The sequence below is a fragment of the Ailuropoda melanoleuca genome, chromosome 3, assembly GCF_002007445.2.
Source record: "Ailuropoda melanoleuca isolate Jingjing chromosome 3, ASM200744v2, whole genome shotgun sequence".
Lineage (NCBI taxonomy): Eukaryota > Metazoa > Chordata > Mammalia > Carnivora > Ursidae > Ailuropoda > Ailuropoda melanoleuca.
This window is the reverse complement of record NC_048220.1, coordinates 134592343-134615915: the sequence shown is the minus strand read 5'-3', so window position 1 is coordinate 134615915 and position 23573 is coordinate 134592343. Positions and strand designations below refer to the sequence as shown.

General features: G+C 40.7%; 1 protein-coding gene across 1 annotated transcript in view; it reads right to left on the bottom strand.

The window, feature by feature from the left end:
• Nucleotides 1-23573, bottom strand: part of MARCHF11 (membrane associated ring-CH-type finger 11) — a gene marked incomplete at its 5' end in the record, with an annotated part of 100243 nt that overhangs the window by 18459 nt on the left and 58211 nt on the right. The window contains one exon of the mRNA XM_034655672.1: nucleotides 6213-6405. Coding sequence (XP_034511563.1) covers nucleotides 6213-6405 — 193 coding nt within the window. The remainder of the gene's footprint in view (nucleotides 1-6212; nucleotides 6406-23573) is intronic.

Below are 23573 nucleotides of genomic sequence, written 5' to 3'. Positions count from 1 at the left end.
CACCTAGTCTATTTGAGTGTGCCCGAGAACCTCGAGCTAGACAGATCATCAACTATGAAAAACAGATTTCTCAAAACTAATAGCTATAAGAATTCACATGAATTTTTTAAAAAAATTAATTAGATTTAGACTAGAGGAAAATAAAACCTGACATTGGAGAGTATGAAATTTCTGCAGAAGGAGCATTTTTTTTTTCAGTATTGACTATAATTGGTACATGAAAGAGAAGTTATTTTGATCTGATCTTCATTCAAGTATAAATGAGGTTATTTTTAAAGATTCCCTAATGTCTGCAGTGTTCAAAAGCAGGACAACATAAACAATCATAGTATACTTTATTTCATTATTTTGAAAGAGCCTGGAGAGGGATTTTTGGCTCCCGGTGGGTCCGTGTGTGTGTCTCTTCCCCCCCCGTGTGCCTGTGTTTTAATCTGAGAAATAGAATCATAGGGAGAACAGACAGTAACTGCCTCAGTACTTTAGCTGCAGACCCAAGTGACAGAGGGAGGCAATTTTCCTAAAAGCAATTTCTGGGAGCCCTTTCTACATGAAAAAAGAGACAGAGAAGTGAAACTCCTTGAGTCTTTAATGGTATCACAGATAGGAGAAACTGGTCCTGAGCTCCCTAAATGTGCGGGGGGTTGGGAGGGGATGTGGGGTTTCTGAGAGGCAGTGATCTCTGACCTTGATCCCACCTTCTGACTTCATGTTCAGGAAGAAGATGGGGAGTATTTACAGGATAGAGCTAGTCTGGCCCCTGCCCACCACATCCCAAGAGAGGCCAGGCAGGACGGGCTGCATTAAGAGCAGGGCCCAGTGTGGATATTCTTCTTTTCTTAGGAAAACTGCCCCGTCAACCTAAATAGTTGTAAAACAAACTCTAAGGAAAGCACTCTAATGGTGTTAAATATAGCTCAAACTACCAATGAAAATGTCAGAAAGCTGATATCCATTTTTGTCAAGGTGTGGGAGAACGGGAATTGTCATATATTTGGGGGGAGTGCAAATTGGTGAAGCCTTTTTAGAGAGCAAAAATGGGGTGTGTAATGGGGCATTACTCAGCCCAGATTGCGCTTCTCGGAATGCTGCCGAAGGAAATACTCAGTGGCAGCATTGTTTCTAATGGCGAAGATTGGTAACAGTAGAAGAAAAGTAAATGGTTGTACGTCCGTTCTAACAGAGAAAGATTTCTAGATCATTGTTGAATGAAAATGACTATTTTTTTTCCACAATATGAATAGTATGATTCCGCTTATATTAAAATATCTACGTATCTACATGCCCACATGCGTGTAAACCCAATGAAAAAGATCTGGCAGAAATACACCAAAATGTGTATTGGGGGGGGGGGCTTTCTGCAAAGGGAATGACATAACAGAAAGGGCAGTATGAGTGAAGTGGTCTTCTTTTAAACTTTATATATTCATAAAATGGGTTTATTTGCATATGTATATGTTTATACTCTGTGGACAATTAAGAAAAATTTTTTAAAAGAACAAAAGTGATCTAAGTTTTTAAATTTTATAAGCATAACTGGTCCCTTTCCTTGGTGTCTCAGGGATGATCAAAACATTTTCCAGATATGGAGTTGGCACTCACTTACAGTGTTAGTAAGATTAGGCATAAGCACTGCCGTCCCTATTTCAGGAATCCCACTAATGTAATGGGATTTCAGTTTTATTCTGTTGCTTCGACAAGAAACAGAACCTACCTCATCAGGTTCTACCAGACACTGAAATGACGTGGTAACTTTTTAGAAGCAAGTTAATCAGATGACTCCTGTCCTCAAGGCTGACTCTCTGTCTCTTCATTCATTACTAAATGCGTTCGATGAAGCAAAGCTTCCTCTGAATCACACGACCCAATGAAAGTGATAGCCTTCTATTTTCTCAGTGTGCAAAGTATGGAGTTAAGAACCAATTCCCGAGGGGCACCCTGGGTGGCTCAGTCCTTAAGCGTCTGCCTTCAGCTCAGGGCGTGATCCCAGGGTCCTGGGATCGAGCCCCGCATGGGGCTCCTCCGCTGGGAGCCTGCTTCTTCCTCTCCCACTCCCCCTGCTGTGTTCCCTCTCTCGCTGGCTGTCTCTCTCTCTGTCAAATAAATTAAATCTTTTAAAAAAAAAAATAGAACCAATTCCCGAGCCCACAGCCTTCCACCATAATTTGCTCTTCATTTCTGGGTTTGCTAATCTTCCTTTGTCCACTGTGCCCATCTCACGAGGGAGCCAACACCAGCCAGCCTGCTTTGGTTATTCTCCCTAAATTACTGCCCCAGGTTAACACAACTCAGTGATTTAAATCCTTTATATTAGTTTCCCTGGTACACAATCATAGCTGGAATGCCAACTGCTTAAGTATTTAAAAGAGTTCCCCAAGTATAATACCACGTCAGCTCTTTGTACTTCGAGCTCCTTAAGACACATCTCCCATTCATGGTTCCCTGTCTACCTCTCGGCCACCACCCGGAAAACCTTCAAACCCTTCTCTTAAGCCTCTTCAGTTCGTTCCTACTTTCTGCATCTCTCTTGGCACAGAGCTCATTATTTAGGAAATACAACCTGTTTCTGCAGGTGAGGGGAACCGTGCTAACTGAACCCTCACACATTTAATTTGAATCATCATCTAGGATCTGTGCCATCCAGTATGACAGTCACAGGCCACAGGTGGCTTTTTATTTAAATTTAAGTTAAAGAAAATTCATTTTAAAATTCAGTTTTTCTTTCTCATGAACCACATTCAAGTGCTCAGTAGCCAGATGTAGCCAGTGGCTAGAGGCTGTGATACTGGACTCAGATGGACATCTTTATCATTGCAGTTAAGTTCTACCGGACAGCCAGAGTCCCGGCAGCTCCACTCTAATGATACCTTGACCTTTGGGGGAATTCAAAACTTGGATGGCAAGAAAAAAACTGAATCTTGGGAAAGCAGAAAGGGTATTGACTAATAATAATGAAAAAAAACAAAAGATAAATTCACTATGTGTAGAAACAAGTAAACAGTTTTCCCCAGGTAAATACATTTTCTACAAATCTTTACGTTTTCTATTTAACAATCCAGTAATAATCTCTTCCTCAGTATTAAAACCACTGGCTGGATTATAACATTTTTTTCGTTAATCTTCTATGGATTTTCTGAATTATTTTTTAAACAGAATATTTATGAAGCTGTCAGTCTGCTCCTTCCCGCTTAGGTATAAACAAGTTTGGAAAGCTTGAGCAAAGAGGAATGGCAGAATGTTTCCAAGTACTTTAAGGCCCTCTGAAGCGAAGCCAATTTTACATCTTCCAACGGTGACAAGAGGGCCACCTCCCCACTTGCTAAGCATCTACTCATCTGTCAGCCTGCTTGGCTAACACTTCCCCTTGAAATCTGCCTGGAACTACCCCACCTTGCATACAACACCCCAACATTCATGTCTCCCTGCTTTGTCCAACTACCATCTCCTGTGCCTCCTTCCAGAAGCGTGTACATCTCACTGTCTTCTCATTACCTACTGATACAGCTGTCCTCCTGTGTGGCTGGGAGCTCCTTGGGGACAGGAAAGTGACTGACCCTGATTTGTATTCCCAGCACCTAGTACTGTGTCTGACACAAAGAAAGTTCTCAATAAATATTTATTGATCTGAGCTGAGCAAACTGGACCTAAAGTCGTAAACGTGCTTTCCACCCTCTCCAACCCTTAAGTTCTGCTGTGAGGGGTATTTGAGGTATAATCAATGTAATCTATTTTGTTACTGTCTACATTTAATTTAACAGACATTTGAATTAATTTGAAATGTCAGCAGGACCTATTACTGGCTATGATCCAGGTGGCTATCGATAGCCTACGTGTATTTGCTAACTTGACTACAGTAGGTTTCCAACCTCTTGAGAAAAAAGTAAGATTTTCTCTGGGCCCAAATAGACCAATTAATGTGATTATCAAGTGACATGAATAATGCTGTTCAATCTGAATTCTTTAACATTTTTTGAAGTACAAATGCATTCTTAAATGATGAGATTTGGATTTAATGAGTCAAAATGTAATGAAAGGTACTGTCAATATTTAAAACGTCAGTAAAAATTCATTCTCCAAAATGTAAGCCAGGAAAATATCAATTGGTTTTTTGTTCCCAAGAAACTTAACTTTATAAAATGGGCAAATACCCACATTTCAAAAGGGAAGCCCAAATATGTCATATTCTGCCAAGAAATCATTAGCTCATATGCATGTGCTTTTTAAAACCAAAATTTAATAATTTTGATTAAAAGACTGGCATTAGCAATCAAAATTTAAGACCTAGTAACTCAGCACCAAATGCAAATTGTGAAAACCAGGAAAGTGAGTCCTAACTAGAATGTGTGTGTCTGTGTGTGTGTGTGTGTGTGTGTGTGTATACATGTTCCTCTTTTAGTGTCGCAATGATATCAGAGTCAACTGGACTCTTTCCCTCAAGGTTGGACTGAAAGCCTAATGACTCCTTTGTTTTTCATCTCTCCTGTTCATAGCAATGTTCTGGAATACCACATTTTATAACATTGATGTTGAAAGACCGAATAAATACAATCTCTCTCTGAACTTACTAAGGAATTTGTAGAACAATTTTGTGACTCTCCTTTATTTAGAGCAATACCCTGGAGACCATATTTGTATAGAGACTTAGCGTTTCCAAATGCTTATAAGTGCATTATCACATTTAATGCAAATTGATCGTATACATGATTAGCTCAATTATTCAGGCAACATCTGCTCAGTTTACGTATTATTCATGACATTTCCCCCCACCACCACCACTTTTTTCCTTCCTGGCCTGAAATGTGATAGTTTTCTTTCCTATTAGTCTTGTACTATTGGCAAGGGAGGAAGGAAAGGAGAGGAAATTCAGGCTAATCCTATTTTAAAATTTATAGAGCTCTTTTAGAAAAAAGTCACAGAGAATATTAAAACTTCTAGTTAAATTAAGGCTCTGGTGAATAGAGGCATGAATTTAAATGATTTAAACTATTTTAATATTTGTGACTTATTCGAATACATTTCATTTATAACTTCCAATTAATAACACAATTGTTTATAATCATTATTTCCTTTAGGCCTGCGTGCTAGGGATTATTATTTCCATCTTCATGGGAGAGGAAACAGGACATGGACAAACAGAGGTGACAAGTCTCACCAGAGCCCCAGACTGGAAACCAAGTCACTGGACCCTAAGTCGCACCGTTCCCTGAAACCAGGGGCTCCCAAGCCTTAGCATGCTCATGGGATTTCCGTGGGCTGTGATGCGCAGATGGCCGGAGGGGGGCACTAACCCTGAAATTTCTGATTTGGCAGGTGGGGTGGGGCCTGAGAATGCGCCTCTCTTAAAAAGCAGCAGCGGGACCACACTTTGAGAACCACTGCTGTAAACCATGGCTGCCTCTCTCACCTCTCTTTACAGCCCACGAAGCTGCAACACACATGGGAGCAGAGAAAGTCTCTTCGAGACCCTGTGGCCCCTTTACGTCCCCGCCCCCACAGCCAGCCAGACACCGTCCCAGCGCCAGTGGCAGGCCCCTCACACACACATCAACGCTGCATGAACCGACTTCTGTTTTCTCATGGTACTGGGGAAACAGCAGACCGGCCAAGAGAAACTTGTAAGTAACCTTTTTTGGTAGGATCTGTTTAAGCTAAAATGTCTGATCCTTTTTTTTTCTTCTAACCCACTGCATTTATTAAGCAAAACAAAGAAACCCAAGACAGAAAGGAAAACTGACCCCTGGTCCCCACCCCTTCCAGGAGCACTTTATGTGCTCGAGGAGCCTGAGTCACTCGCCACGAGGTAAGCCCTCCAAGGGTCTGTCGGTCCTCTCCCCAAATGCACAAGACCACCACCAGCATCTGTCAGTGCTTCCCGGGCTTGCTGAAGAGGGAATGATTTGCTCTCATCCCGCAGAAATAAATGACTGTCCTTATTTTCCCCACCCCCAATCATTTCTTCAACTCCTCCTTCCTTTCCGTTGCAAAAGAAGTCACTCTAAATGGGCATTATCCTGTTCATTTTTTCAGACTCCTTGGGAAGACAGATGCTATGCTTTTTGAGGGAAGTGGCCAGATTGTGACACCCCAGATAGTTAAGTAGCTGGAGAACCAAGATCACGTGACCCACAACATTCTATATGAGATCCCAGTGGTGAAAATATAATAGCTGCAAGAAATGGATTACTGACAGTTAATGTTTAACGTCATGGTCTTACCTATGCACACTAGATCCATAAAACCATACATTCCATAGCAGATTTGAAAAAGGATGTCCTTCCTCTGCCACACTGCATAGGGGCTGAAGGCTGACCAGAGGAGCCAGGTCACACTCGCTATTAAGAACAGGGATCCTAGGATTACAGCAATCATCTGAACTTTCTCAACCAGTGTTATAGAAATGCTTTGCCACTAAAAGAAAAACAGAGGCATGTGAGAAAAAGGTGCTGTTTAATTTAAAAAGAAAAAAAAGAACACATTTTCAGCCCCATGTTTCTCTCCATCATGTTAGACCCTTTTCAATCTGATCAGACCCCAAATGGATTTTTTCACTTCATCCAGGCTATAAAAAATAGACAAGCAGATAAAGATTAATGAATTGCCTTAGCTTCATTATTTTCAGTAATTCACCGTTCTGCAAATTTAATCTAGTTTTACTCCAGATAACAGTACTGAGAGTGAAAGGCTGAAGAATATTTAGTACCTGGGATCACATTATTATCTTTCACACCTGCACGAAATTAAATACACTCCAAAGATACGTGCTGAAGATTCCTCTATTTGGAAACTTATTTTGCTCTTTAACACATTTGGCTACTGCAAAAAGGGGAACTGTCTCTTGTTTTTGCAAAAAAAAAATATGTAAGAAACAAATAAATAAGTTACATAAGAACATCAGTGAAAAAGTCGTTAAAGTAACACACTAGAATTATAGGGGAGCTCTAAGATTGTACGTTATCTGTTATTGGTACATTTCATATACTCAGATATTACTGAACTTTAATTATCTAATGGGTAATCTGTGAAGCCATTTTTGTCAAGATTTAGAATTTGTAAACAAACGGAGTATCTTTGAAATTCACAAACTGCGAAAGTACCACACTATTCAATGGGGAGAATAATTTGGTATCCTAAGTATCAGTATTTGGGAGGATTTTACAGTACAAATGATCAAAAGTCTTTCAAGGGTGTTATCAACTTGAAAGAATTAATTAGTCATGTTCTCCCTTTTGCATAATTGACACAGAAACAAAAGTAGAATTGCTATTATGGTTTGTCAGTAAACTGTGAAACTCAAAACAACCTGCACAATTTCATTCTGTGTGAAAGAGCTCTGGCTGTTGCAACATATGGCTTGTCAAAAGGATTCCTAAACAGTTTAAATAAGCTTTAAAAACAAATGAGCTTGAACAATCAGTATCCACTGGGTGAATCTGATATTTCCTTAAACTCTTTACTTACCTTTAAGTCTGAATATGTGCATCCCTACCCTTCACTCTCTCCCTCATGCTTCGGGTCTCTCATCATAAATAATTTACATATCATATTTAAATGTGCCCTTTACCTTGCATATTCATGGATATTGTTAAATTCTACATTTGTTAAAGATTAAATAGCAAAATGAATTTGAAATATTTAATTCTCTAAAGTCATTTATTTTTCCTTTAAAAATTTCAGAACCAAATGACAGTTTGGTGGGGTCCTACAAGAAGGGTATTTCTAACGATTTTAATATGCAGATTCATTTACTGAAAAATAGCTTTTGCTTTTACAATTCTGGATGAATAATAATTAAATTTGTCAGTATTATCTTATTATTACAACTGAATCAATTTATTTCAAGCATGCATTTGAAGTTGTTTTTTTTTCTTTTACTAGTTTCCTGACATAATTTTAAACACATTAATTTCAAACTGCCAAGCATTTGAATTTAAAGCCATTTTAAATTTGGTGTCACCGAACAAGGGTCAGGTGTCACTCTTTGTTGTTTTTGTTTAGTCTCGGTGCTCATTGAAATTTGCATTAAATACAACATGGTAAGCAACAAGAAAACTCCTTCCAGCGAACATCCATCCCAGACGGATGCTATCACGTGTGTACGCATTATGTTACTCTTTATCAATTTATTAATCACATCAGATAGATGAAAACAAAGCATACTTTTAAACTTATGGGGCAAAGGTACACAAGTTGTGTGTGTGTGTGTGTGTGTGTGTGAGAGAGAGAGAGAGAGAGAGAGATTTTCACATGGTGAACAATATGTTTCAAAATACATAAGCCTGAATGAATCACAGGAGTCTTGGGTGAGCAGCAGTGAGTAAGGAGGATTTATCACGAATGGAATGGGGCATCTGGGTGGCTCAGTTGGTTAAGCATCTGCCTTAGACTCAGGTCATGATCTCAGGGTCCTGGGACCGAGCCCCCTGCAGGGCTCTTTGCTCAGCGGGGGTCTGTTTCTCTCTCGTGGTCTCTCTGAAGTAAATAAATAAAAATATTTTTTAAAAGATATTTAAAAAAAAAAAGAATGGTCTCACTCATATCTACCCTCCTTTTCCAGAAATCCTTTATGTTGCACATTCATTCTGTAATTTTAGTGGAGTTAAATTTGGACAGCTCAATATTGCACAACTAATTAATTTAGCTTCAATTAGGCTTACTAATTAATAGATCCAAGACTGCCTGCACGCCAACTGAGAAAAACATGGTGGCCATAGGCTATATGGTGAGGTCCTACTAACCACTTGGGAGTTTGGTGAACTGGCCAGGACAGATGGATGAAGTTGCGGTGTCTCCTGGGACACAGGAAATTGCGGTAATTCACATCTGAGAGTCAGCATGACTGCCGGCCACACTGGGCGAGGAAGCTTCTGACGCACAAGGCTTAGCTGTTCCGTGGCGGGGAAGGAGAAAGAGCAAAGGGACAGACTTACCAGGAATAAGAAACATTGGTGTTTCACACGTGTTTGATGACACCAAATTTAAAACGGCTTAAAATTCAAATACCTGGCAGGTTGGAATTAATGTATTTTAAAATTATGTTCAGATAACTAGGGAAAAAATAGAACAACTCTCAATTTCAGTACACTGAGACGCTTATATATTATTATCATAGAAATTATTTTTTGTGGTAGAGATAGGAAATAATCTGAGATTTTTGAAGCTTGTCTCAAGAAGGATAAACGGCTCAAAATCTATAATAAGCTCCCTGAAATTTCTGGTTTTATATCACTCCAGTAATAATGCAAATGTGCCAATGTGTCTGAAAGCGCATCAATGTTCTTCATAACTGAGGGACCTTAAAATTAGCACCATTTCACTGAATAGCTAATGAGGGCAAACCATTACTGAAACCAAAATCATTAAACTGATTATGAACATAGGGATTTTCCCTCTGAACGCTGATATCATCTTGGTAATTTCTTCGCCCATTATATAATGCTCTTTCTTACTGTTACCATTATGTGAAAAAAAGTGGGATTGTTCACATTCTTCCCCTAGGAAAAATAATGCTGCTTTCCACCACTAGGAAACACCCACCTGGCGTCTTTGCCCTGGGAAGTACACATTATCTAACGGGCTCAGCCTCAAGAAGATGTGTTAATGGACCATTAGCTTAGACAATAAAAATAGAAGATGAGTCTCTTGGGGCTTCTCTCTCTATCCCAATGGTATCCAAGGCCTGGATTTCAGTCTGTGAGATATTTCTAAATCTTGAACAGAATTTGTCAACTGCTGAGCATACTTTTCACCTCTAAAACTTAATATGTATGGATGTATGTATACATGTATGGGTGTATGTATGTGTATGTGTGTATGTATTTATTTAAATTTCTTTCCAAGTTTGGGGAGGTAAGTACTATACCAATAAGCAGATTGACTCTAAATAATTGCTATTATTTATTTCTTTCCATAATATTTGAATATGTTTCACTTTTATATTCTTGAAAAGATGTTCACTTCTACACAACCCATTGGATGTATTGTTAGCAAAAATGGGACCAAGTGGTTCCTCTCCTGAAATTTCATCCTCATTTGGTGTATAGAAGCAATTTAATAATTACAGTCTATATTTATATAGGGCCAGTATGTCCCAGGCACTTTTCTGAGAATTTTTTAAAATTCATTTAAGTTATTTAATCCCCACAACAATTCTGTGAGGAAGGTACTATTATTATCCCCATTTTAAAGACAAGTAAGCTGAGGCAGAGAGAGGTCAAACAATTTGCCCAAGGTGACACACCTAGTAAGGACGAAAGCTGAGATTTAACCCAGGCAGTCTGGCTCCTAGGTTCATGCTTTTATATTATATTTATATTATATATTTATATATCCTTGAACAACACAGGAGTTAGGGGTGCCAACTACCCACACAGCCAAAAATCCATGTGTAACTTCTGAATCCCCCCAAACATAACTACTAGTAGCCCGCTGTTGACCAGAAACCTTAGCAATGACAGGGGCGCTTGGGTAGCTCTGTAAGTTGACATCTGGCTCTTGATTTCGGCTCAGGTCATGATCTTGGGGTTGTGAGATCAAGTCCTACATCAGGCTTGGGCTCGAGCTCAGCAGGGAGTCTGTTTGGGGAGTCTTGCCCTCTGCCCCTCCCCCCCACCACATGTGTCTGCACACTCTATCTCTCTCTCTCAATTAAATAAATAAATCTTAAGGAGAAAAGAAACCTTAGCAATGACATAAACAGTCGACTGACTCATATTTTATAAGTTATATGTATTATATGCTGTATTCTTACAATAAAGTAAGTTGGGGGGGTAATGAGAAGAAAATCATAAGGAAGAGAAAATACATTTACAGTACTATACTGGATTTATCCAAAAACATCCATGTATAAGTGGGCTCACACGGTTGAAACCTGTGTCATCCAAGGGTCAACTGTACTATGTAATAATTCTACTGAGCTCTGATGACAATTAACTACATACACCCCATCTTTGCAGTGACACCACAGTTTTCCTGGGAACAGCTTCAAGTCTGTCTTCTCTGGTCTCCTGAAATAGCTTTCCAGCTGGACTGCTAGCCATGAGTCATTCCCTGATCCTGAGTGGCACCCCCAAGTCTACATTCCTAATGAAAGGAGCCCCATGAAGGAGGGCTACTTATGTGGCTCAGTACATATTCCCAGTGCCTGGCATAGAACTGTTGCAGGAAGGATGAAAGGAAGGGATAGAGGGATGTGATGAGGAGGAGAGGGAAGGAAGGAGATAGGAAGGAAGGGAGGAAGGGAAGGAGAAAGGGAAGGAAGGGGGAGGAGAGGGAGGAACATGTACGCTCCCCAATTCTGCTTAATCTGCCTCCCTGTATTATCCCGAATGCCGTGTACTTTTCATTTTGGTCCCTCTCTGCCTTTGAGCATGTTCCTTTCTCAGCATGCCATGCCCTTCTCCCTTTTGTCACAGGCGGAAATCTCTCGCCCATCCATAACTGGCTCTCATGCCAACTCTTCTAAAAAGCTGTCCTCTCCTCTCCTGGTGCAGAATCCCTGTGTCTGGACCTGATAATCCACTGTTTATATTTCTGTTTAGTGCAGATTTCTCTCTTGCATCCCAGATGATTATCTCCCTGTTGTCCACAGACTGTGAGTTTCATGAAGGCAGAAGCTGAGTCTCACCCAGAAGATGCTTGACTCCTTGGTATCCTGACTTCAGTTTCCATCATCTGTCTGATGGCCACAATCTCATTCTCTGCACATCCATTCTGTCCTTCCTCCAGGATCAAGTCCCAGCTCTGGCCAAACCACCAATGAGTAGAGAAGTGAGAATTTAAACTCCGATCTCTTTCCAAAGCCCAAGTTCTTTCTAAAATGCCCTTCTCTCCACCTATATAAACTGACACGTCCTACATCTGAAAGCAAAAACAAACTGGGCATAATTATACCTCTCTGAAAGGTGGTTGTACAGTTAGAGAAAAGTCAACATATGCAAAAGGCAGTTGAGCAGAGCGGAGTGCCAGCGAAATGGGTCCAATCATTTTCTAAATGGCGTTCTCAAATACTTCATCAGTCTGAAAGTTGCAGTTTGTTAAATGAATATTATTAACATAAAGAAGACAATCTCAGGGAGATAGATCTCTTTTACCTTACTAAAGTTTGAAAAGAATTAAATAAATTCACATTGGAAATTATTTAATATTCTCATTATACACAGCTGTTCAGAGATGCACCAAGTAAGGTCCACCAGTCCTAAAAAGACACATGGCCCAGAACTGGGTACCACTGTGTGTGAGGGTCAATGTCAGTGTGTCATTCTTCATGGGAAATTAAATAACTACCCTAATAATTACCACAGACTTCTTTGAAACCATGGCAAAATGGTTCCCTTTTCCAGCTAAATCTAACTAATTAACAGAGATTTATAACTTCCTTCAGAGGAAAAAGGATGAAAGAATAAGCTGGGAATTTTCTTTGAAGAAATCATGGGAGCCCAAGCCAAGGTAAGACCAAGTCATCTCCTCATATAAATCACTTCCAGCCGGTAAGATAAGGACTGGAGAAAGCATACACTCCATCAGGCCTCCAGGAAGCTATTTAGAAAGATGTACCTGTCATTCCATTGTCTGAAATAGTTAATGCACCTTCTCAGTTTAGAACCCAATTTCCTCCCCGAAAATAACACACGCTCAGAGGGAATGAAATTGAACTCAAAGAAAGCAGGTTCGTTCAGTGTGCATTAAATCCTTCATTCTAAAGTACTGTTTCACCTTTGTTTTTAAAGGCAGGCTAGATATGAATCATAAGCTAATAGATTTGTAGTATGATGATTTATAGCATGCAGTATGACAGGTGGGATTACTTACCAGTGTCACAGGAGAGAACGCCCGCTCTTAAGAAATGTCCTCTTCAGAAAAATGAATTTAGCTAAAACCTATTTTCAATCATCTTAGATAGCGTTTAAATTGAACCACTATAAGTTGGGATTTGAAATGCTGGCAGAAAACATCTCTATGTGTAATCAATCTGACATGAGGATACAACATTCAGTTAATTATATGCCCATTCTTTGTAGAGTTGTATTTATAGGCTGCATATTAAACATGATTTCATGCTTTGGTATGGGTCTTCTCTGCTAGAAAAGCATCTTCAGAAACTTGTAAGAGCTGAAATAAAAGGGCATAAAAATATGCTTTGCCCGAGAAAGGTGAAATCTTTTTTTTTTTTTTTTGAGAAAGGTGAAATCTAAACAACTTAGAGAAAATAAATAGGAAAACATGGAACTGCTTCTTTAAAATAATTAAGAAAAACTGGTAAAACTCTAGTAAGGCCAATGAAGAAATAAAAAAGGAGATATGAAATGACTGCTCCTACAGGTAAAAAGAGTAATAAGGGAATATAATAAACAACCTGATGCCAATTAATTCAATAACACAGATTAAATAGATAAACTATTTGAAAATTTGTAACTTACCAAAACTGACTCAAGAAGAAATAGAATGTATGACTAACCCTTTACAAAATAGTTAAACTTAAAAGCCTTCCACAAACAAATGAACAAACACCTCAAGGACCAGATGGTTTTACTGGAGAATTTTATCAAACATTTAAAAAAAGTAATATCGAAGTTACATATACTCTGTCAGAAATAAAAGAGGACAGAATATTCCCCAACTTATTTATGAGGTGATGCAAAACCCTGATACCAAAACCTGAAAAAGAAAAGAAAATTATAAAAAAATTCCAGACTAATATTCTCTGTGAGCATAAATGAAAAAGTAATCTTCTACAAAATACTAGCAAATCAAATGTAGCAGTGTATAAAAAGAATAATGCATCCTGAGTGAGTGGGGCTTATCCTAGGGTTGAAATGTTGATATAATAAAGTGTTGATCAATGTAATTAATGATATTAAGAAACTAAAAAATAAAAAGATCCTCTTAAAAGATAGAGTCAAATTATACGACCAACATTCATACAAGATGAAAACTAGGAACAGAAAGAAAACTTCTTAACCTGAAAAGGGCATCTACAAAAGACTTAAAGCTAGGATCATGGTCAATGGTGGGAGGAAAGAGAATGCTTTCTTCCCTAAGATCAGGAACTGGGTAGAGATGTTCACCCTATTACTCCTATTCACTAGAGAAGTCCTAGTCAATAGAATAAGTCAAGAAAAAAAAAGGTATAAAGATTGTAAAGGAAGAACTACAAAATTATTTCTATCTGTAGATGACATGATTATCTATGTAGAAAATCCTAGGGAATCTATAAGAAAACCTAACAGAATTAGGAAGTTAATTTATCAAAGCCTCAAAATATGAGGTCAATAAGCAAAGATCAATTGTGAAAAATACCAAGAGCAAAAAGTTGGAAAATGAAATTACAAAAACCAATACTACATAAAAAACACCATAAATCATAAATTTCTTAGGGCTAAAATTTTTAAAAGATAATCTGCAAATCACTGCTAAAAGAAATTAAAGAAGACCTAAATAAATGGCACTTATGAAGACTCACTGTTGTCCAGATAATTGCTCTCCTCAAATTTAGGTTCTCCAGTTAAAGCAGAAGAAAATAGTATCAGAAAAACAATGGTTTCTTGTTACTGTTTACAGTTTTAAATCAGAGGCCACTGGTTTAGAATGATCACTAATCTGTTGACTTTATCAATCTAATTTTAACTCACAGTGATTAAAAAGAAAAACAAATCTCCAAATTGTTGGTTGCAATTTCCACAAGAGTTCAGCAGAAAACCCTCTGGACTTACTTTCTTGTAGGGAACAATCTTTCCCACCATTCTCCTGGCTAGTCATAATGAATATCCTGTGAGGCCACAGAACGTCATTTTGTTTAATTAAAATGCTTGGAACCAGATCACATGACCAACAGAAAAGCAGAGAAGTGGATGCAGCTCCCTATGTGTACTAGGGGATGTCCTGAGGGTTTCATATTATTGTACAGTACTCAGAGCACCAACAAAATTTTCTTCTTCCAGAAACCTGGAAATCCCAAGAGGTTTGATAAGCCATATTCCAGGACTACAAAGATTATACTCAATATGGTTTGCAACTCAAGGAGAAGAAACTGAGCACCTCAAGATGAGGGCCACCTTGGGGCTTCCTAGGATGACTGTCAAGGACTATGTGTCTGGGACCTAAGATTAAACAAAGTAGGAAAGAAATTTTCTTTCCCCAGAATAAAGCCCCTGGGAGAAGAAGGCCTCTAAGACTTCACTCTGGTAAGGAGGTTTTTCCCAGTTTTCTTCATGGCAACTAGGCTCAATTGTGCTAGACATAAGAATAGGCAAGGCTGCACTTTGACTTTGGGTCAGGAGAACAAAGTCTTGGATGAATTGGGACAAAGGTAAAATTGATCCAAGGCCATAGAGAGCAGCAAAGGGACCACAAATCCAAAGCCAGGTAGGCCAATGTGACCAGAGAGTCTGCAAAGTCTGAAAATTTAGTTTCAGCAGGGGCAGTGGAGGCGGTGATAGAAATGAATCTAAAGTAAATGTTTGGTTACTGAGAAGCAAAACCAGCAGAGCCCAGAGATGTGGAATGGGTAGGGATGCTACATGGGAGGGGCATCTGTGAACGGCTGGGGAGCAGGATGCGAACTACACAAGTGAGATGAGCCTTCTATAGAAACATCCAGAGAAAACCCTGGAATAAAAGCTGTCCTTTATCTTGATGCCAAATATTTGGAATAGGAAACTAAGTCCTGAAGAATATCCTATCTGTCTCCAGACTCACAGGACAACGGTAGATCAAAGGAATAGAAGGTGTGAAAAGTTTTCTTATAAGAGATGAATATCCTTAACGGGAAGGTTTTGTCTGAGAAAAATCCCTCAAATGACAATTAACAGAGGCAACAGCTTTTGAACTAACAAGCATTACTGTAGCCACTATAGGGCACAGAGTCCATGAGAAATACCAAAGATTCCGGATGTCACTTAAGATAAAAGTATATTGATTCTTCCCTTTTTTTTCCCTCTTAATTCTTCCAGAACTATTCCCAATCTTAACTCTCAATGTTCTCTCTTGTTCAATTGTTTTGAGTGTTATAGATTTTCATCATTGTGGGGCTTGTTAATCCACATTTAACAGTCCAAAAGTTAAGATAAAAATACACTTTAGCGCTTCAGTGTTCAAGAATTTATATTGCTTTTTCCCTCTCTGTGTTAATTCTTTCTGTAACAAAAGCAGGTGCTATCCGTTATTTTAAATCAGGGAAATCTGCTCCAAGTGCCAACTGTCTAATAGAGTTAGTCTTAGTAACAGGATTTTGCCCCATATGAATCAAGTGTGTCTGTATATAATCCATTTCTAGTTCATTACTCTTCTCAATATTCGATATTAATTATGTTGAAACAGATTCCCCAGGAGATTTCTATCTAAGTAATTAGTAGGTGGTCATAAACCTATTTACGTGTTTTTTCCACAAAGAGTTGAAAGCTACCTTTGCTAAAGCTTGTTTAAACTTTCAGTGGATGGTTGCTGTTTTCTATCTTGATTTTGGAGCAGAATTTTCATGGAAAGCAACTATTTTCCCATTTGAAATACTTGAGCTCATGTCACCCAAACACTGCACATTCCTGTGGTCAGAACACTGCCCTCGGTAATTAGGAACCAGAGAATGGGGTGTATCACCTCTTCCGTGGAATTTATGCAGAGTCTTAACAAAGTGGCTTTCTCTTAGCATGGAGAGGCAGCCTAAGGTGCTGGGACAGACAGCTGTGAATTGGCTCTAAGAACAAGTGAATTACTCTTATAAGGATCTCAGTGTTCTTCTCTATAACATGACATTTGACATGGTATCTCAGAATAATTGTGTACTGACACTCCATGCTTTGCTCTCCTTCCTTAATTGGGTTCTGGGGACAAAACGAGTGGCCATAAGACCATGAAGTCAGGAAGTGGCAGAGTCAGGAACAGGGAGGACACAGCCCATCACACCGAGTACTGAATGCACGCACAGTGTCTATTACATGGAACCTGGCATTGCCTCTGTTCTTGGCCATGGAAGCCTCACCATGAGATGACACCACCAACATAAAGGTGTCCACAAAACTGCACCTGCTTTAAATTTCTGATGTGTATAAATGTATCCCTTCAACATATACTTGCCAGATGCCTGGTACATGCCAGGCCCCACAGCAGTTGCAGGCTGAGGAAAAATCCTGTTCTTATGGGAATCACTATTTAAGCATTAAAAAGAAACACAAAAGGTGACAGGGGTGAGCTGGGTTTGCAAGAATGGGCAAGAAGCGTCTGCTCAGTGGAGGGTATGCTGAAGACGTGGGGAGAGATGGGAAAGACAGACAGGAAAAAGCATGTGCAAAGGAGCTGATAGGTCTGGAAAACAGTGAGATTTTTATTGTTGCTGGAGAGTAGAGTCCACGTGGGCAATCGATGGGAGCCAGCACCTGAGGGGCTCCCAGGATTGGCTATGGAGTTTGAGCTTTATCCTCTCAGGCAATGACTATTAGACAATCACAAGGAAGAACCATGTCTGAAGATGACAGGATATCTCCGAGGGGCTCACCTGCCTGGCTCTGCTCTTGCATCTGGTGTTTCCCGAAGAGGGACAGAATGTATCCCATCCCACATGCTCTTCTGCCATGTGGCCTTGCCCATCCCTGTCAAGAAGGAGCATCCATTTCTCCACTCCCTTAGTAATGGATGCTTTAGCCAGCAGAATATGGCAGAAGTGACCCTATAATAATTCCAAGCACAGACTTTAACTGTCATGGCAGCTTTTCTTCTAAGAAGTGTGACCACCTCAAGACCGCCATGCCATAAGAATCTCAAGCCATGAGAAGAGGTCATGTGAAGAGGGAGACCGAAGAGCACGGAGGCACTAGACATGTGAATGAGAAGCTATCTTGGAAGTGGCTCCTCCAATCCCAGACCCTCATTAGATACCACAGTGATCACAGACGAATCACCCAACTGAACCCTCTCCAACCATAAAATCAGGAGCAAAAGAAAATGGTTGTTTCAAATCACTAAGTATTGGGATAGCTTTTTCAATGGCAAGAGACGAGTGGAACCCCTCCCTTCACTGATCATTCTCTGAATTGTGGTAACTGCAGGAGCAACAGGCTGAGAATCAGAAAACCAGACTCTTGGTCCGTCATCAACTCATTCCAGTTCCCCAACTTCCTGACCCTTCTCACCCTCACTTTTAAAATGAAGATTTCAATTAAATCACCTGTAAAGCTCCTTTCTGCTCTATAATTCCCTCAAATAATGCTTTTTATTACGTAACCTTCCCACTGTGTCTCTTACACCCCCATCTCCTTCTCCCCATATCACCTAGGGGTCCTAAGACAAATTGTCCTTAAAAGCACGAGAATTTCTTGGGGGTAATGGAAATGCTCTAAAATTGGAATGTCCTGATGGTTGCACAAGCCAATATATTTACTAAGAATCACTAAATTGTGCATAAAAAATTGGTGATTTTAATGGTATGTAAGCTATACCTCAATAGAACTTTTTTAAAGATTTATTTATGTATTTTAGAGAGAGAGAGCTAGCAGGAGGAGGGGCAGAAGGAGAGGGAGAGAATCTCAAGCAGACTCCCTGCTGAGCGTGGAGTCCAACACAGGGCTTGATCCCAGGACCTAAGCTGAAATCAAGAGTCAGATACTCAACCAACTGAGCTACCCAGGCACCCCCGAATAAGACTATTTTTAAGCCCTCAAAAAAATCCTTAAAATAGCAAAATGAGTGAAATCTTTTCAGCGATTACTCGTTTGGTTGATGTATGCCATCTTTTATTAAAATTACTTGAAATGGGTTTAATTTTTTAACTAAATATAACAACAGAGAGGGGACCCCTAAGATGACCATTTATCCAGATTAATTCTGCTCAGCTTTCTAATTCCTAGAAAGATACACAGTGGATAAAGAGTTTAGACTCTGGGTGAGATTTGAATATAGGGTCTGATATTTCCACCTCTTTGCTGTATGACTTTGGACAAGAGCACAGGGACTCCCCAGCAATCGCATCTGTGCACATGATGCTATCAAAGCAGAGAGAGATACACTGCATAATCAGAGGCCACTGAAAGCACAGAGGAGGAGGTAATGTCTGGGGTTTTGAAGCATCAGTGGAAGTTCATTAGGCAGAAAAGAAGGTGCCAGACAGAAGACCAAGTACCTGCCATTCTTTAGCTTGAGGTCTGCTTCACCTTCATCTTATCTTTCACTCACCTTTCCTAATAGTTTTGAGTTCTCCAGCTACTCCGAATTTTGCAAGCCAACGGCAGTCAAAGAGTGACTCGCTTAGCCATTATTGTGAACAATCCAGTATAACATCTGGTTTCCACCTTCAAGTAGCTTACAGTCTCGTGAGTGATTAGACCAATGAGTGGCAAGCAGGGGGGCAACACGCTGTACAAACAATACAGCATGGAATTAAGCCACGAGCTGTGAGGAAGGGATTGTGAGTTTCATAGGGGGAGTTTGATGGATAGATGCTGATGCAAGCTTCCAGAATGGCTTCCTGGAAGAGACAGGCTGGCCTGTGAATGACAGGGAGAATTCAGAGATGTAAAAGTCTGAGCTTAAAACCTTCCAGGCAGGAGCAACTAGAGCAAGGCTCCAAGGCAGGAAAATGAGCAAGATATGTTTCTGCGATACCCAGCTTTTAAAAAGGGACTGGGAATGCAGGACGCCAGAAAAACTATCTGACAAGTGAAAAGTGTGGTCAGTGGGATTTGGCTGTGTAACACCCAGAAGTATGACTAATCTTCTCCCTATAAGTCCTATTGTCCACAACTGTTTACACATCTGTCCCCCGACCGACCTCACTGTGAGCTCTCTGCAGGCAGGGCTGGACCTTATAGATGTCTGATTCTTTGTCACTTGGCGGTTTAGTGACACACTGTCAGAACTCAAGAAAGACTGGGTCAATACCTGAGGTTTGGTTTTGCTTTTTCTCTTTACGTGCATGACTTGCTCTGACAGCATGAAAGGATCCCAAAAGTCACTTTCACTTTCTAATTCGAGTGTGGTTCTCAACCAAGGATGATTTTGCCCCACCCACTCCCCAGAGGTCATCTGGAGACATTTTTGCTTGCCATTCCTGGAGATGGTGCTACTGCATTCTCAAGGTTAGGGGTCAGAGATTTGCTCAACTTCCTACAGCCTGTAAGTCAGCTCCCACAACAAAAAGTTGTCTGGCCCAAAATGTTGCTAGTCCGAGGTCATGAAATGCTCTTCTGATCTATCACACTTAAGACTAAAATAGATGCTGTGTTTGGACTGTTGGTGTTTTAGTTGTATTCTCTTCTGAACACAAAGCAAAAGAAATGACGGGGAAAAAGTCTGACTCTTTTCAAGATAATTGCACTTAGTTTCCTGGGAAACTGAACGGCAGAGACATCCAAGGTGTGCCACGGGTCAGCTCATCAGCCAGCAAACTACATTACATGGTCACCGAGTCTGGAAAATGTGTGAGAAATGGTGCAGAGAGGATGATGTCAGATGGTGACTAATGTGTTGATACGTTCACGGTGCCCAGTTAAACACAAGTACACAATCTCTGTGATTCTGTAGGCAATCAGCTACATGTATGTAAGAGCACTACCTGCTAATTTTTAAAATGAATGAGAGATGATTCCATAAAGCACTGATAAAGGAGGGAAAGGTATGTTGCTTAAGGAACGATTTCTTGGGAGAGAAAGATAGGGATGGATGGACAGAAGACAGGGAGGGAGGGAAGGAGGAAGAAGGAAGGGAGGGAGGAAAAGGAAAGGAAGGAAAGGAAAGGAAAGGAAAGGAAAGGAAAGGAAAGGAAAGGAAAGGAAAGGAAAAGAAAGGAAAGGAAGGAAAGGTGGGTGATGGATGGATGAATGGATGGACAGAGAGAAAGACACCCTCATCCAAGGCCACGGCCTTAGTCACTGTAACATCCGTAATGCTGTAGGCCTATGGAGACATTGTGTCTCCATACACTGTAATCACCCAGATTACTGGTAATTGTTGGCTTTTTCTAGTTTTGATTAGGAATTGGAAGAAAGCTATCCAAAAAGATCAGGATGGAGCTAACATTCTTCTACCAACCTAGATCAGGCCACCTTTAAGGCCTTGGAGAGAGGAACCTGCCTTACAGACTCAACCCCTCTGTTGTAGATGGAATAGGCCTTTAGACAGCAGAGAAAGGCAAAACAACCTGGTTCTTAGAGGAATGGCGAGCACAGAAGAAAAATGTGTCCCCTGGGGACCAAATTCAGCCTACTCCAGCTCTGAACACACACAATTCAGAACTTGTCCTCATAAAAGCATATTTGGAAGGAGGCAGAATGCTCCTCAGAGGCCCTTCATTTTAAGGAAGAGAAGAGAGTGGTCCAAGCAGAGAAGTAAAGGCCTATGGCAAGGATGCCGAGCTGGCCGCCGGGACGGCAACCAGCGTGGGTCCTCAGCTCCGGGGACTCCAGACGTACCCCGAAGCCTCGCCCTTCCTAGCTGGCTCATCTTCTCACTCCTGTGAGCTGGGTATGGTTCACTCTTAATCCTGCCTTGCCACTCGAGGAGAGTCAGCCCGTTCCCTACGACGGTGGCCGAAACCTCCTGCCGCGTGATCCTCGACCATGGACGGAGCCCCGACTGCAGGTGAGGTTTTCACGAAGCCACATCCCTACTTCTTATGTAAGTTCTATCTGGAAAACATTCCTAGATAATAAGTGTCGCAAAAGGAATGAATGTGAGATTATCCTCCTGACAGTGGAACTGGCTTTGAAGCCACTCCACTGATGAACAAGATCTGTCTGCTAGAAGACGCGAAAGCAAATTTTCTAGAGTTTTCCCTCCCCAGAAAGATATGTAGAGTGAAAAAAAAATGAACTAAGTGGTTTGAAGATAAGAAGAGGGCTTGAGGGAAGCACTATTGATATTTTTGGAAGTCATATTACCATATTGTTGCTTTTAGGAGGTTATGTCCCTAGAGAAGGATAATTTATTCTTCAACAAACTCCTTTGACAAGTTTTGCAACTGAAAGCAGGAGCGCACGACCAGAGCTACGCATGCATTGCAAACAGCATAACAAGGCAACTTGTACCCCCACATAATTAATAAATTATGAAATAGCTGTGATAACACTAAATGAGCCCCCTCACCAAGAGAAACAAAGCCTTTATCTGGGCATTTTAGGGCAAAGACCAGGAGAGGGCAGGCAGGCGTCAGATTGTGGTGGTGGGTCCAGAATGTGAAAGGTCCCATCTGGACATTGCCAGGGAAGAGGAAAGGGACCCATGGGGGGCAGAACAGTTCCCAGGGAAGGACAAGCTCTAGGTGGAGAAAAGAAGGAGCCCAGAACGTCAGATCTGTTCACTTGCACAGGCCCCACTGGCCTGGGCCAGAGAAGGAGGGCAGAGAAGGAGCTGCAAAGCAACAGAGGCAGAGCGAGCGCAGCACGGTAGCCGGCTGCGACGGTGGTCCACGGTGGTGATCTCTGGAAGCTGCTCCTGCTGACATTAAAAATCCAGGAAGGTGAGAGGGTGGGCAACACAGAACGAGGCCAGTGTATTTCCAGGTAGCTGGGGCCCGTGAGAAAAGTGTCTCTCCTGCAGCCACAGAAGCAGAGCTCTGTGTGAACAGCTTGATGGAGACAGCATCTGTGTAGTGTGCTGTGTCCTCCGACCTAACGACGGTCAACATCAGAAGCCTCAATGTAGCTGGACCCCAGTGAGAGTCCTAACTGCTATTTTCTGTATAACCTGGGAAATGTGCTGGACATTTCAGAGCCTCATAATATCCTCATAACGGGGATAATACTACTAATCTGTAGAACTGCTGTGAACATCACAGAGATAATTTTTATAAAATGCTTAGCAGCATCCCTGGCACGTTAAGTGCTCAATGAGTGACATCTAGCTATTAACTGTGAAGAGGATGGACTTCCCAGAAACTCAGCAGCTAAGCTCTAAGAGGGTTTATCAAATGCGCAAATATAGCAACGACCCTTTCTTTTTCTTCCAGGACCATCAGTGTAACTTGTCATGAAGTCCTGTTTGGGGAATATATTTTCTTTCTGGTTCTCTAGAAAAACTGGGCAAACTATATTCATCAATTTTGTTACTAATTTAGAAAATTTTAGAATACATGCAATTGTAAAGACCCCCTTTAAAAGACAAAACTGATAATGCAAAGAATATTTGGTTAGGACACTAAGACCAAGATCACATAATTCAGTTTCAGTATTTGGAAGATCATTTTTTTAAGGGGGGGAAAGGGGGAAAGAGAGAGAGAGAGAGAATCCCAAGCAGACTCCATGCCCAGCCCAGCACAGGGCTGCATCTCACGACCCTGAGATCATGACCTGAACCAAAATCAAGAGCAGGAACCTCAACTGACTGAGCCACCCAGGCGCCCCAGTAAGATCGTTTTCCACAAATGAATCATTAAATCGTGTCACTGACTCGGAGCGGATCAGATGTAATGAAGAAGACAATTCATCCCACCTACTTTTGCATTTTTCCACCAGTGACACATGGGCTAGTAGTTACAGGTGAAGAACAGTATTGTCGTGTATGAAATGCACAATCATAATATAATAGAACCGCATAATATCAAATGGATATTTATTTGGACTAGAGAATTTCAGAGGTTAAAAACAGTCCAAATTCCC